The sequence below is a fragment of the Schistocerca gregaria genome, chromosome 5 (assembly GCF_023897955.1).
Source record: "Schistocerca gregaria isolate iqSchGreg1 chromosome 5, iqSchGreg1.2, whole genome shotgun sequence".
NCBI lineage: Eukaryota > Metazoa > Arthropoda > Insecta > Orthoptera > Acrididae > Schistocerca > Schistocerca gregaria.
Genome location: NC_064924.1, coordinates 275,982,747 through 275,995,915, shown reverse-complemented (window position 1 = coordinate 275,995,915; position 13,169 = coordinate 275,982,747). Strand labels below are relative to the sequence as shown.

Here is a 13,169-nt window from a genome sequence, read left to right as displayed (position 1 = left end):
CTTACATTTGTCCTCTAGCCATCCCTGCTTAGGCATTTTGCACTTCCAGTCGATCTCATTTTTCAGACGTTTGTATTCCTTTTTGCCTGCTTCATTTATTGCATTTTTATATATTCTCCTTTCATCAATTAAATTCAATATTTCTTCTGTTACCCAAGGATTTCTACTAGCCCTCGTCTTTTTACCTACTTGATCCTCTGCTGCCTTCACTACTTCATCCCTCAAAGCTACCCATTCTTCTTCTACTGTATTTCTTTCCCCCACTCATGTCAATTGTTCCCTTATGCTCTCCCTGAAACTTTGTACAACCTCTGGTTCTTTCAGTTTATCCAGGTCCCATCTCCTTAAATTCCCATCTTTTTGCAGTTTCTTCAGTTTTAATCTGCAGGTCATAACCAACAGATTGTGGTCAGAGTCCACATCTGCCCCTGGAAATGTCTTACAATTTAATACCTTGTTCCTAAATCTCTGTCTTACCATAATATAATCTATCTGATACCTTTTAGTATCTCCAGGGCTCTTTCATGTATACAACCTTCTTTCATGATGCTTAAACCAAGTGTTAGCTATGATTAAGTTGTGCTCTGTGCAAAATTCTACCAAGCGGCTTCCTCTTTCATTTCTTAGCCCCAATCCATATCCACCTACTACATTTCCTTCTCTCCCTTTTCCTACACTCGAATTCCAGTCACCCATGACTATTAAATTTTCATCTCCCTCCACTATCTGATTAATTTCTTTTATTTCATCATACATTTCTTCAATTTCTTCGTCATCTGCAGAGCTAGTTGGCATGTAAACTTGTAGTACTGTAGTAGGTGTGGGCTTCGTATCTATCTTGGCCACAATAATGCGTTCACTATGCTGTTTGTTGTAGCTTACCCGCATTCCTATTTTCCTATTCATTATTAAATCTACTCCTGCATTACCCCTATTTGATTTTGTGTTTATAACCCTGTAGTCACCTGACCAAAAGTCTTGTTCCTCCTGCCACCGAACTTCACTAATTCCCACTATATCTAACTTTAACCTATCCATTTCCCTTTTTAAATTTTCTAACCTACCTGCCCGATTAAGGGATCTGACATTCCACACTCCGATCCGTAGAACACCAGTTTTCTTTCTCCTGATAATGGCATCCTCTTGAGTAGTCCCCGCCCGGAGATCCGAATGGGGGACTATTTTACCTCCGGAATATTTTACCCAAGAGGACGCCATCATCATTTAATCATACAGTAAAGCTGCATGCCCTCGGTAAAAATTACGTGCGTAGTTTCCCCTTGCTTTCAGCCGTTCGCAGTACCAGCACAGCAAGGCCGTTTTGGTTGTTGTTACAAGGCCAGATCAATCAATCATCCAGACTGTTGTCCTTGCAACTACTGAAAAGGCAGCTGCCCCTCTTCAGGAACCACATATTTGTCTGGCCTCTCAACAGATACCCCTCCATTGTGGTTGCACCTACGGTACGGCTATCTGTATCACAGAGACACGCAAGCCTCCCCACCAACAGCAAGGTCCATGGTTCATGGGGATGGGGGGGGGGGGTACATTAGGTTGAAAAGCGATAATTTCGTTGACAGTTGTGGAACACAGCGAATGAGAAATAAAGGTTGTGGTAAAGACAGACGTGTGTCTTTGCCTGTTATTTATTTGTGGCATATTTAAATGCACTTGCCCACATTTAACGCATTTCTCAAAATAAAAAAAATAAAACTACTAGGTCATCCCCAAAAAACATATATTAGAAAATAAAAAAGCATCCGACTTGTTTTGATGCATATTACGTACAGATATCGTACACAAACTGGAAAAATGCAATGGGCGTTCCACTACGCATCCTTTACCATATTTGATTCCTTATTCCGCATTTGGTGCTGCGTTAAAAACATTTAGACACGTTGTCCGCAATGCGTAATATGTGTTATATTATAAATCACTCTGCCTTTCGACCAATAATTTGTAATCAGTTGGCTTTAATCAATCACGTACGACTCTAATATGTAACTCTGACTACGCTGCGGATTTATCATGTCACCATAATACAGATTATTCGCATTCAATCCTTCTTTCTACATTTTATTCTGTTAACGGAAGCTTCATTCAAACAATCGGGATTGATTTGACATTCCAAAACAGCGGCTGAAGGCAAGTCTATAAAAACGCTGTAGCCAACGTGTGATCTCACTTACGTCAACAGGTTTGTTTACAGGTCTAGTCACCAGGCAGCTCTGTCACGCTTTCAGCCTTTTTGATGACGTCATGAAACGATTCCTCGGGGCCCGCGAGACACACTTGGGCCCAGCCCAGTGAGCTCAAAGAATATCACTGTTTCATACCTTGTTTTCTTGCTTCGACCAGTATCTATGGTCGAAGTTTTCTTGCTGTGTTAACATCTGTGGTTTATTATTGCAGTCTGCAGTTTGTTCTAGTTTAGTTTTGTTGGTCTAGAGTTGATCAAGAGTGGAAATGAATTTCAATGGAGAAACAGGAAAGTTTATGTAAGTTTCATGATTATTGTTGGAAAAAGTTTCGCTGATGGCAGCGTCGAATCATGAATGTGTATTTCATAAAATTTAAGGCCGTAATATAAAATTATGTAGACAAATGAAAATGACAGGTGTACGTCGGCATTTAAAATTTCCATTCGCTGGTGACTTACTATATAAAATCTCAGACATACCTGAGTACAATAATTTTAGTGAAACCTTTTGTCGTTTTTGTATTCTGTGTAGTCTGACAGCCGTTCAACTAACCATTCGGGCCAGACGTTACGTACAGCTTTTGTTGGGTTATTGTAAGAGATGCGGTTCCTGCTGAATGCATTTCAGTATCATTCTGAAATCTGTGCACTGAAAGTGAAATCGTGTACCACTTTTAACGTTTGATTCTATATAGCTCTCCATAACCGTATTTGTTTCTACTACATTTCTCTTCCCTTGTTTTACTTTTGTTTTCCATCGTATCATCCACTATCAATTCCGTTCAACTGCTCATCTGAGTCCATAGCCGAAACTGGCCGAATTTCAAGAAATGTCGTCGGCAAACCTAAAAGTATCTCTCCAAAACCTCTCCACGAACTTTTAAACACTTTACCAATTTCTCATTGGTTTTCTTTACTGCTTGCTCAATGTACAGACTGAATAACGTCAGGAATTGGCTATAGTTCTGTCATACTCCCTTTTTAACTACTTTCATGTTCAACTCTCAGAACAGCAGTCTGGTTTTTGGACAAATAGTAGATAGCTTGTCGCTCCCTGTATTATATCAGAGTTAATCAGAAAACGTATTCTAGTGATTATTGCCATGATCTTTCCATAACCTAACAGCGGTATAAACATATGGTAGTCCTGACTTCGAATTTTGTTTCTTATATTTAACTTCTAAGGGAAGTTGTACTGTCAGTATTGCGTCACGTGATCTTACGTTCATCTGGAAACTAAACTGTTCCTCTCCATGATTGCATTCTACCAGATTTCGTATTATTCTATACGTAATTCATATCAGTATTGTGCAATCGTGGGATTTTTGACTCATGTTTCAGCAATATTGATAATATTCAGATATCAGAAGCTGTATTGCTTTGAATTGGGAATTGCTAGTCTTTCTTGAAGCCAGAAGATGTTTTGCCTATCTCGCGTATGTTCCACATCAGGTGGACTAGTTATGTTATGGCTACTCTCACAAGAATCTCTATCAATCTGCGGAAATGTCGTTTTTCCAAGAAATCTAATAGCATTTGTTCATGTCCAGCGTATAGTTATTTTAAGTAATGAAAGAATGATTTTAAACCTGACCCTTTTGGGTGTATTCATGAATGGTAACACAAACTAATTTTTTCCTTTCTTTTCTGGTGAAAGTTCACTAAGTAATTGATGCTCAAAAATATAAAAGAAATAAAAAAAAATTTTTCTTGCAAAAACTGACTGAAGAGATTCGTCAGAAACACTGTTAATCCTAATAAACTGATATTTCAGAAATAATAAAGTCGATTTGTGTAAAGCCTATGAAGATAGGGAAGGCATCAGATGACAATAGCTTTTAGATAGAAATGGTTTGCAGGAGACAGTTCCCAAAAACTGTAGGATTGGCGATCATTTCTCCTTAACAAGAAAATATGCAGACAGGAAAAGAAAGCTGTAGACCTTAAATTATCGGGAATTGCATAGACAACATAAAATTTCAGTCAGGCAAGGAAGGGTGTTGATTTTAGAAATATATGCAAAAATAGATTATTTCCAAGCCGGGAATGAAGTTATAGAATGGACCAATGAGTATGAATTACCACTTTGCTTGGAATGGGTATATTTTGAGAAATCTTCAGCCCAAATTAAAAAAAAAATCTGTACTTGCGGACAATGAGACAAGGCTATTCAGTATAGGCCTATGTAATTATACTGAAAAGGTATGAATGTAAATATGGCACATTATCAATTAGATTTCATCAGGATAATGAGACATTCAGAGCTGAAACAGTACCAGACAAGTGGAGTAGAGGATGTTTGCTTGCATATAAACCCCGAAAAACAAAGGAGGAATGTGTGTCAGTGGAACTTCTTTTTTTCTGATGTTATTGTGCTATTTGCCTCTATTGCAAATGGAAGAAGTTGTTAAACCTTGGAAATAGTCTCGATAATCAAGAACATGGAGGCTAAGATAATGTATGAGAAAAATATTAGGCTAGCAAATAGTGTGAATTAACAGTAAAATCTTGGAATCAGTTCAGATTTTGTATGTAGGGCAGCTGAAAACATTAAGATTGACAACAAAAGAAACAGAGTAAAAATGGCCTGGAGTGTTTTTGGTCAACCAAATGGGGTTTTTAAGACCTCATGTGTGATGTCTGGAAAAGGGAGCTTATATTCAAGTGTGTGTTGACAGTGACACATATTTTTCAAATGTTGAAAGTTTCCCTGCTTGAAATGGAAAGATGCATGTTGGGAATTACTGGGAGAAGCACAAAAATAAACAATGGAGTAAGTGACATAATTATGTCTGTAATAAAAACTAAATGTAGGTGATTGGAACTTGTAGCTAAGTGAATGGCTGGTTGATGAACGTAAGTAGTTTCTTGCTGTGTTCAGAGATAAGAGACAGGCTCATGATGACTCAATGGAAAGTGGGCTTACGAATTAGAAAATAGGCTGGAGCAACGTAGATGTTTTATTACTGAATATTGTAAAGTATGGGAAACTGTACACAGGGAACCTTTATCCAACATGGATGTCAGATGGCTGATAATGTATATCTTACTGCATTAATGGATGGGTATTGCCTGATGCTTTTACTAAATTGTATGCTACAGTTGCTTTATGGAATTTTTTTATCGGTAGATAGGTGATGGGATAAATGTTTATAAATCATTTATCACATGTTTTGAGTTTCAAGCTGCTGTTACTATAATTTAGTGGAAACAAAGTGACAGTTTTGGAGGTTCATCTTACACTGCTTGTGAGGCAACTTTGGCTACATTACTTGTTTTACGTCTTGGAGGTCATTGGACGTGTTAAGCAAAAGCTGTTTGACTACTTCTGAAGATTGTAAACTGCGTACCGGCAATTTTGTTGTTACAGATATTCGCAATAATTGTTGACTTTCCAGTTCCATACGAACTTATTGTTTGTTAGCTGCATTGTGAATGTCAGGACACTGCAGTTTTAGTTACTGTTAATATTGTTGTATGGTGACTTTGTGCAGTCATAATTTCTTTGTGTGAGTTATCCTTTTGATAAGTGTTATTTTGACAATAGTTCAGTTATTGAGATTAGTTTCTCTAATACCAAGATGGTTACCAAAAATTATACACATAAGTTCATTGGGAGAAAAGGTGCCTGAGTGGTTAACATACTGGACTCATATTTGGAAAAAATGTGGTTCAGATCTTCATGTGATCATCTGGATTTACCTTTTCTTTGCTTTTCCTAAATTAACGCAAATGTTGGAATGATTCCATTTAAAAGAACAGGACGTGTTTCATACACCATTTTTATCATGTTCAAAGTTGGACTCAGTCTTATGAGTTGGTCATGACTAATGAAAACCCATGGGAGACTGGGAGCCAAACAAAAATTTCCTGCTTTTTGTGAGCAGTCACGTAATCATTCGATAATCTGACAATGCCCCCAAGCCTGATTCAAACTTACATTGTCACTATGTTTCCACCTATGATTTCGAAAACTACTAGCAGAGGTTCTCGCATGAGGTATGTGGCAATGGCACCACTTGGGGAATGAGGTTGATGGAGGAGTGTAACTTGCATTGTCACAAGGGGTGTATAAAACTGAAACGCCTCACAAACAGGCCGTGAAGGTCCATTAATACTGACTGACCGCTGTATCATCCTCAGTGCACAGGTGTCACTGGGTGGTCCTTGGAGCTTCCAACCAACCAAATAGGGTTTTTAAGACCAAACATCTGATGTCTGAAAAAGGGGAGCTTATATTCAAATGTGTATTGACAGTGAGACAGTTTTCAAATGTTGAAGGTTTCTATGTTTGAAATGGAAAGATGCATGTTGGGAATTACTGGGAGGAGCACTAAAATAAATACTGGAGTAGGCAACATAATTGACTGTAATAGAAATGGAATGCAGGTAACTGGAACTTGTAGTTAAGTGTATGGCTGGTTGATAAACCTACAGATACGTAGAACTGGGACTCGCCTGTAAAGATCAAGTGATGCCACGCCAATGTCCAGTGTTGTTGAGTGGTCCACTGTCAACACGCGTCTCCCCGCTGCCTCTTCAAGGTAGGCCGCAGTGATGGGCAGTGGTGCATCCGACGTATCGCACTGTCGGTGCCAGTACCTGGCTGACATTGTGGCTGTAAGAACCATTTCCACTAGGGGCAACGTGTGAGTCGGACCAGGGATAGGCACTGACCACGCCACGAGTCGGATGCCCATGTGGCGGATAGGGGAGACCTCCTGTACTAGGAGGCTGCTGCTGAATATACTGAGCAGGCGATGCTACGTAACATGTATCTTCAATGTAGCAAAGCAGCTTAAAACACTTAAGACAGGCAAGGCCTCTGTCCACGAAGTAATGAATGCTATAGACAGGGGATCTCAAATTTGTTCCAATTTCCAGAAGGCTCTTGACTATGTTCCTCACAAGCAGCTTTTAATTGAACTGCGTGCCTATGGATTATCGTCAGAGTTGTGTGACTGTTTTCATGTCAGTAAGCAGTAATTGACGGAAAATAATCAAGTAAAACAGATGTAATACCTGGTGTTCCCCAAGAAGTGTTACAGGCCCTCTGTTGTTCGTGACCAGCATAAACAATTTGGGAGACAATCTGAGCAGTCATCTTAGATTTTTTTCAGATAATGCCGTCAGTTATTGTTGTGTAATTGATTGCAAAATGATTTGGATAAGATATCTATATGGTGTAAAAGTGGCAGTTGACTCTCAATAACGTTAATGAAACGTGCGAAGGCATCCACATGAGTACAAAAAGGTATCCTCTAAATTTCAGACACAGGCAAAACAAACAGGTCTTGAAGGCTGCCAAATAATTAAAACTAAAAAAAATAAAAAATAAACTACTACTGAACAGGCCATGGTGGCCCAACAGTACTGACCGGTCGCCATGTCTTCTGCAGACCACAGGCTTCTCTGGATGCAGATATGGAGGGGCATATGGTCAGCACACTGGTCTCCCAGCTGTATGTCAGTTTATGAGACTGGAGCCAGTATTTCTCAATCAAGTGCCAGTATTTCTCAATCAAGTAGCTCCTCAGTTTCCCTTGCAAGGGCTGAGTGCACCCCACTTGCCAACAGCACTGGCACAGACCGGATGGTTGCCCATTCAAGTGGTAGCCCAGCCTGACAGTGCTTATCTTAAGTGATCTGACTGGAACTGGTGTTACCTCTACGGCAAGGCCATTGGCAAAAGACCTGAATTATGTTCCCGTTAATGAAGTGACTGGATAAATGGGATTATGACAATAAAAATTATTCAGGCTTGGAATGTGTGTTTAGACCTCGAAATGGTAAAGGTGAGAGTCATTAAAAAGCACGAAATCTAGGTTTGAGTTGCAATCTGGCATATGCTAGATCTTTGTTTGTCATGGTGTATTCATCACATTGCAGGTTCAACATTTGTGACTGGTTTTTATGAAACTGTTGCATCTCCATTCATTTCGTCCTCATTGTGCTATTCCTTTCATTTCGGCATATATGATTCAATTCATAGTCTTTAACGACCTTGGCATCAGTGAAGCATGAAACTGTAGTCTTCCCTTCTCCATTTCTTTATTTGTTAGGCTATCCATCCTCTGACAGTGTGAGTGATGTAAGATAAATGAGCTGTAGATTTTGTGTTGCTTGTCATGATGCTACTATCAACAATACAAGGTGTTAGTCTCTTCCTGCTTACAAACATGCATAAGGCAGAAAATATGACACATTCATTTTATCTTGAAGTGCAGGTAACGTATTAAAGTTTTTGTACACACACACACACACACACACACACACACACACACACACACACACACACACACACACACACACACAAAATAAATTCCTTTTGTTATCAGAATGATATCCAAGTGATATCCCAATTCCATTCTTGTGTTGGTGGGTATTTCATGAAAGTAGAGATGTATGTCATTTCAGTATTTTCTGCACTGTAATGCTGCAATGTCATTCACCGTTTTTTGATAAACTTAATTCTTGACACAAACCCAAAGGAAGAAATCCAATAGCGTCATGTCCGGTTATCACGAGGTCAATTGATGAGGCAGCCACGTGCAATGTTTTCCTGGAAACATTGTATCCAAATTGGCACGGACATCTAACTTCCAATGAGGTGGCACACCATCTTGTTTGATAATTAAGTCTGGAATGCTCTGAATTTGTGGCACAACAAATAACTGCAACATATAAAGATAGATATTCTGTGCTGTGATTGTTGATTTGCTGAAGAAGATTTTATTTTGCATAAGATGGCACCACATGTACAGCTTAGGGCAGTCTCTGATGATCTCAAACACAGTGTGGGGATTCTTGGAATCACAGGTGCTAGCATTGTTGGTTTACAACATTTTCAGATGAAATGCAGTGTCGTCTGAGAAAATGACAGGTTTCAGATAGCCAGTATAGCAACAGTCAAGTCTTAACGAGCACTGTAATCCGTTGGTTGGAAAGACTACACACTGTGGATTTTGTATGTGCAGAAAAGGTGTTTGTTGGATGCAGACTGAGTTCTTGGTACTTATCATGTAGGTGTCTTACAGTGTCTAAATTTTTTGTGCACTAGGCTTGGGCCTGCCTCTACTAGGGAAATTAGTCGCTCCATGTTTCCTGGAACTTCACTTACCACATTTGCATGCTTTTAAATCTGGTGGATGTCTGTGCTGTGCCATTTGACGTTTTCTCTGTACTATTTTTGGTGACTGCCTTAGAGGACGCATTGGGCTTTCTCCTGGTCAGTGTACATGTTGTTTGCAAATGATATGATTCTTCTGCCTTTGTCACTGACCCCTGTAACAAACAAAGGAACGGTAAGTATGTATGTACAAAAAACTTGAAAGTCACATGCAATTAAAGGGTATTTGTGTGTGTGTCATATTTTACGCCTTATGAATATTTGTATTCAGGGAAAGACATTTGGGACACCAGGCACATTTTGCTTGTATGCAAATATATGTTACATGAAGCAGTGTCCTAGATCCATTTGATTAGATGAAACCTATGTGCCTGTTAACACTATTTGAAATAATTTTGTGTGGCTGTACAGTGTCCTAGATCCATTAGATTAGATGAAACCTATGTGCCTGTTAACACTATTTAAAATAATTTTGTGTGGCTGTACAGTATCGGAAAATACCAGTTACTTATGGATAAATTGAGTCACTCTTGATTAGGTATACATCTTAAGAAATGTATATTGAAAATATTATTTTTACTGATAACAGTAATTCCTGCTTTTATGTTCTGTATTCCAGTTTGGATAGTGCACGCCAAGCTAGTCCAAGGCTAGATAATACACCATCGCCATCTCCTACAAAACCAGCAACACCAGTTGGGAGCAGTAATGCAGCAGCAGGTGAAGAGACTAGCTTGCTGTCTCGTTCTCGCTTGCAAGCTCTGGTTCGTGAAACTGATCCATCTGAACAGTTAGATGAAGATGTGGAAGATATGCTGCTTGTTCTCGCTGACCAGTTTGTTGAGGAAGCTGTTGTGGCAGCATGCAAATTAGCAAAACACCGCAAGGCAAACACTGTAGAACCTCGTGATGTGATGCTTCCATTAGAAAGGCACTGGAATGGTTGGCTTCCAGGATGTGCAGGTGATGAAATACGACCTGCACGACGTAATCCAGTTGTGGAAGCTCACCGACAAAGGTTGTCCTTAATGCGAAAGGCCATGAAGAAATACTAAGAAGCATATACTGTGCTTTTAATGAGTCTTGTAATACTTACTTATTATTTTGGCTACATGCCAGTTAAGTGAGACTATTGCTTTAGTTTGAATGGACAAAGTAGGGCACAAGTACTGATTAATGTATTGGCATGTTTCAGTTAACTCAATGACAGACTGTTTTCACTGACATTCTCTTGCAGTTGAAGACTGCATAGTGATGCCTTCAGCATTTTCTTAACTGAAATATTTACCAAAGACATTATAGTTCCTAAGAAACACTAAATCTTTGCTAAACACCCAGAATGCTGGATGATTTAGGTCTTTGTTCTGAACCAACGATCTGATCTCAAAATTTCTTCTTCTACGTCCTTTCATCCCCCACATCTATGTTCCCACTCAAAATTTTGTCATGAGCCAGAATAGTTACGGCACTCTTACTCTTGTGGAGTGCAGACAAAATTTAGTTAACAGTATTTTTCATCTGTGTGTTGTTTCCATTCAGCATATGATCTGATTTGATCTGTCGTATGAATTTACACAACTGAAATATTAGTAATAATAGGGGTACTGGGCAGTCAGTTTAAACTATCAGTTTTTGAATATATATATGTGTGTGTGTGTGTGTGTGTGTGTGTGTGTGTGTGTGTGTGTGTGTGTGTTTACAGCTCTGGCTGTGTGAGTAAATTGTATTAAATAACTAAATGTCACAGTTACCATTTAAAAACATTTATATTGTGTGTGATACGCTTTGTAATTCCATGTAAATTGAGAAGAATAAAGTTTTTCAGGCATTTTATAAATAAAAATTGTTTTCTTGAAAAGAAAAAAGGTAAAGCTGTTATTAGCCGAAAGGTTAGTTTGAACACCACATTGCTTTATTAGGCATGGTCCTACTGCAGGTGGGATGCCCTTCTGTTCCACTAACTTTAGTACTAACGTAAACAGCTAGTTACACGAGGATGTGGATGGTACAGCAAGACATTTTTCATAATAAGAAATAAAGGCAAGAGTTGAATGTAATAAGTGACAGAAAAAAATCCTTGGACTCAATAGTGCAACCCTACATGTTTTTTATGCAGTCTACCACTTGCCCACACTTCAGATTATCCTTTATTAACCATGCCCAAATAATAGCTGTCTGCATTTACAGAAAATTTTGGGTTGATAAAAACAATTTTTTGTGCATAATTTGAGTGAAACAGTAAACACTTTCTAATTGTTGACAATGATCCTTTTTGGCTGCAGTAGGACATAATGAGTTATTATGTTGATTTTTCCTTGAGAGTACTGGCTGAGAAAAGGATAAGAATTTTGCCGTAAATTTTGATTCAGTCAAATTTTGATTCAGTCAATGTTGATGCAAAACAGTTACCAGTTAAAATCATAGTTAACATTTATGAAACAACTTTATTTTGATGAAACTCACTTTGACTGGCATTTTAGGGAGTTTCAAGGTAGGGGTTAACCACCAACCAATCGCATTTCTTTCTCATAAGTACAGGCAGAGCCGCCCCTCCACTGCAGTTTGTCAGCCACAAAGTTATTTCAGTTATAAGTTTCAGAATTGTATAAACGTACTGATTAACCTTTCCCATGAACGAGATATGCTCAAAATATAAAAGAGAAATTTATAATTTTGTGTGTTGTGTTAGTCTGATATACAAAGGTTTTTTTTCCGTTGTTGTTACTAAATGTCTACAGGGTACCTGTGCAGTGGTAGCCACATTGCATATTTACTTTGTTGTCTGCGCTGAAATAGCTTACATGTTTCTTGGTAGCATCGGCCATTATTTTGAATGGAAAGGGAACAGAGAATTTGTGTTAAATATTGATCCAAGAACAAGATAAAGTATGAAGCTGAGAAATGTTAAATATTCCTTTTGGTGAGACTGCTGTGAGTAAAACAAGGGTTTACTATTGGTACAAGCACATGGAGGTAAAAAACAGGGAGGTGGCATTACAGACTTAACGCTGTATGTTGTTTGAAGCCAGAGTGGGCAGCATTTTAAGTAGACCAAAACATTAGGAACTTCTGTTTAAGAGTGCTTCATGTTCATTATTTCTGTTTTGTTTACACAACTGGTGTTTTAAATACTAAAAATTATAGAGCTTAGATAAATAATGCAGTGTTAGGAAGGCAGCTTTGAATGCATATTTGCTCTAGAAATAAAAGATAGTGATGTCACGGGGAGGTTCACCATGGTGAACTGTTGGGGTATGAATGCAGTGAACCTAATGTTTTGGGCTAGTTGGAATGGTAGACATTGGCTTCAAGTTTGTTATGTAATGCCACCTCCCCTCTTTTTTTACCTCCTTGTATAAGCATTATGAAGGAGGTTGTGAAGATGTTGAAGGTGATCTATGGATGCCACAGCACACCAGCTTATGAAATTGTGCAAAAAGTGAAAGAAATAATTTCCAGACCACAATATGAGAACTCACTAAGGATGTCGAGTCAATTAGTTCACACCATGAAAGTTTTTTGGTGGGTGGGAAATGCGTGCCAGCAGCAATATATGTTCAACACTGGAGAATTTTGAACACTAATGGTGGCTAATGCAAGTTGCTGTGGAGTTACTGGACGAAATCAACAATGAAGCAGTATTACTGAAACATGTAATAATAGGCGATGAAACATGGGTTAATGGATATGATGATGAAACTAAGACTGTCATACCAGTGGAAATGTTCTGGGTCACAGACTCAAAAAATCTCACAGGTGCAGTCAAATGTGATGGTTGTACTATGTACTTAGATTTAATGGAATAGTGCACCATGAGCTCTTGCTACATGGCCGAAGCTG

General features: G+C 38.6%; 1 protein-coding gene across 1 annotated transcript; it reads left to right on the top strand.

The window, feature by feature from the left end:
• Positions 1 to 2,356: 2,356 nt before the first annotated feature.
• Positions 2,357 to 11,194, top strand: LOC126273180 (transcription initiation factor TFIID subunit 12-like). Its single transcript, XM_049976682.1, has 2 exons — positions 2,357 to 2,498; positions 9,949 to 11,194. The coding sequence occupies exons 1-2, from the start codon at positions 2,467 to 2,469 to the stop codon at positions 10,382 to 10,384; spliced, it is 468 nt and encodes a 155-aa protein (XP_049832639.1). The 5' UTR covers positions 2,357 to 2,466; the 3' UTR covers positions 10,385 to 11,194.
• Positions 11,195 to 13,169: the final 1,975 nt, after the last annotated feature.

Excerpts from the sequence above, each read along its gene's own strand:
- LOC126273180 (XM_049976682.1), top strand. The coding sequence starts at position 2,467 with ATGAATTTCAATGGAGAAACAGGAAAGTTTAT. Across the intron at positions 2,499-9,948 it reads GGAGAAACAGGAAAGTTTAT|TTTGGATAGTGCACGCCAAG; the intron begins GTAAGTTTCATG and ends TCTGTATTCCAG.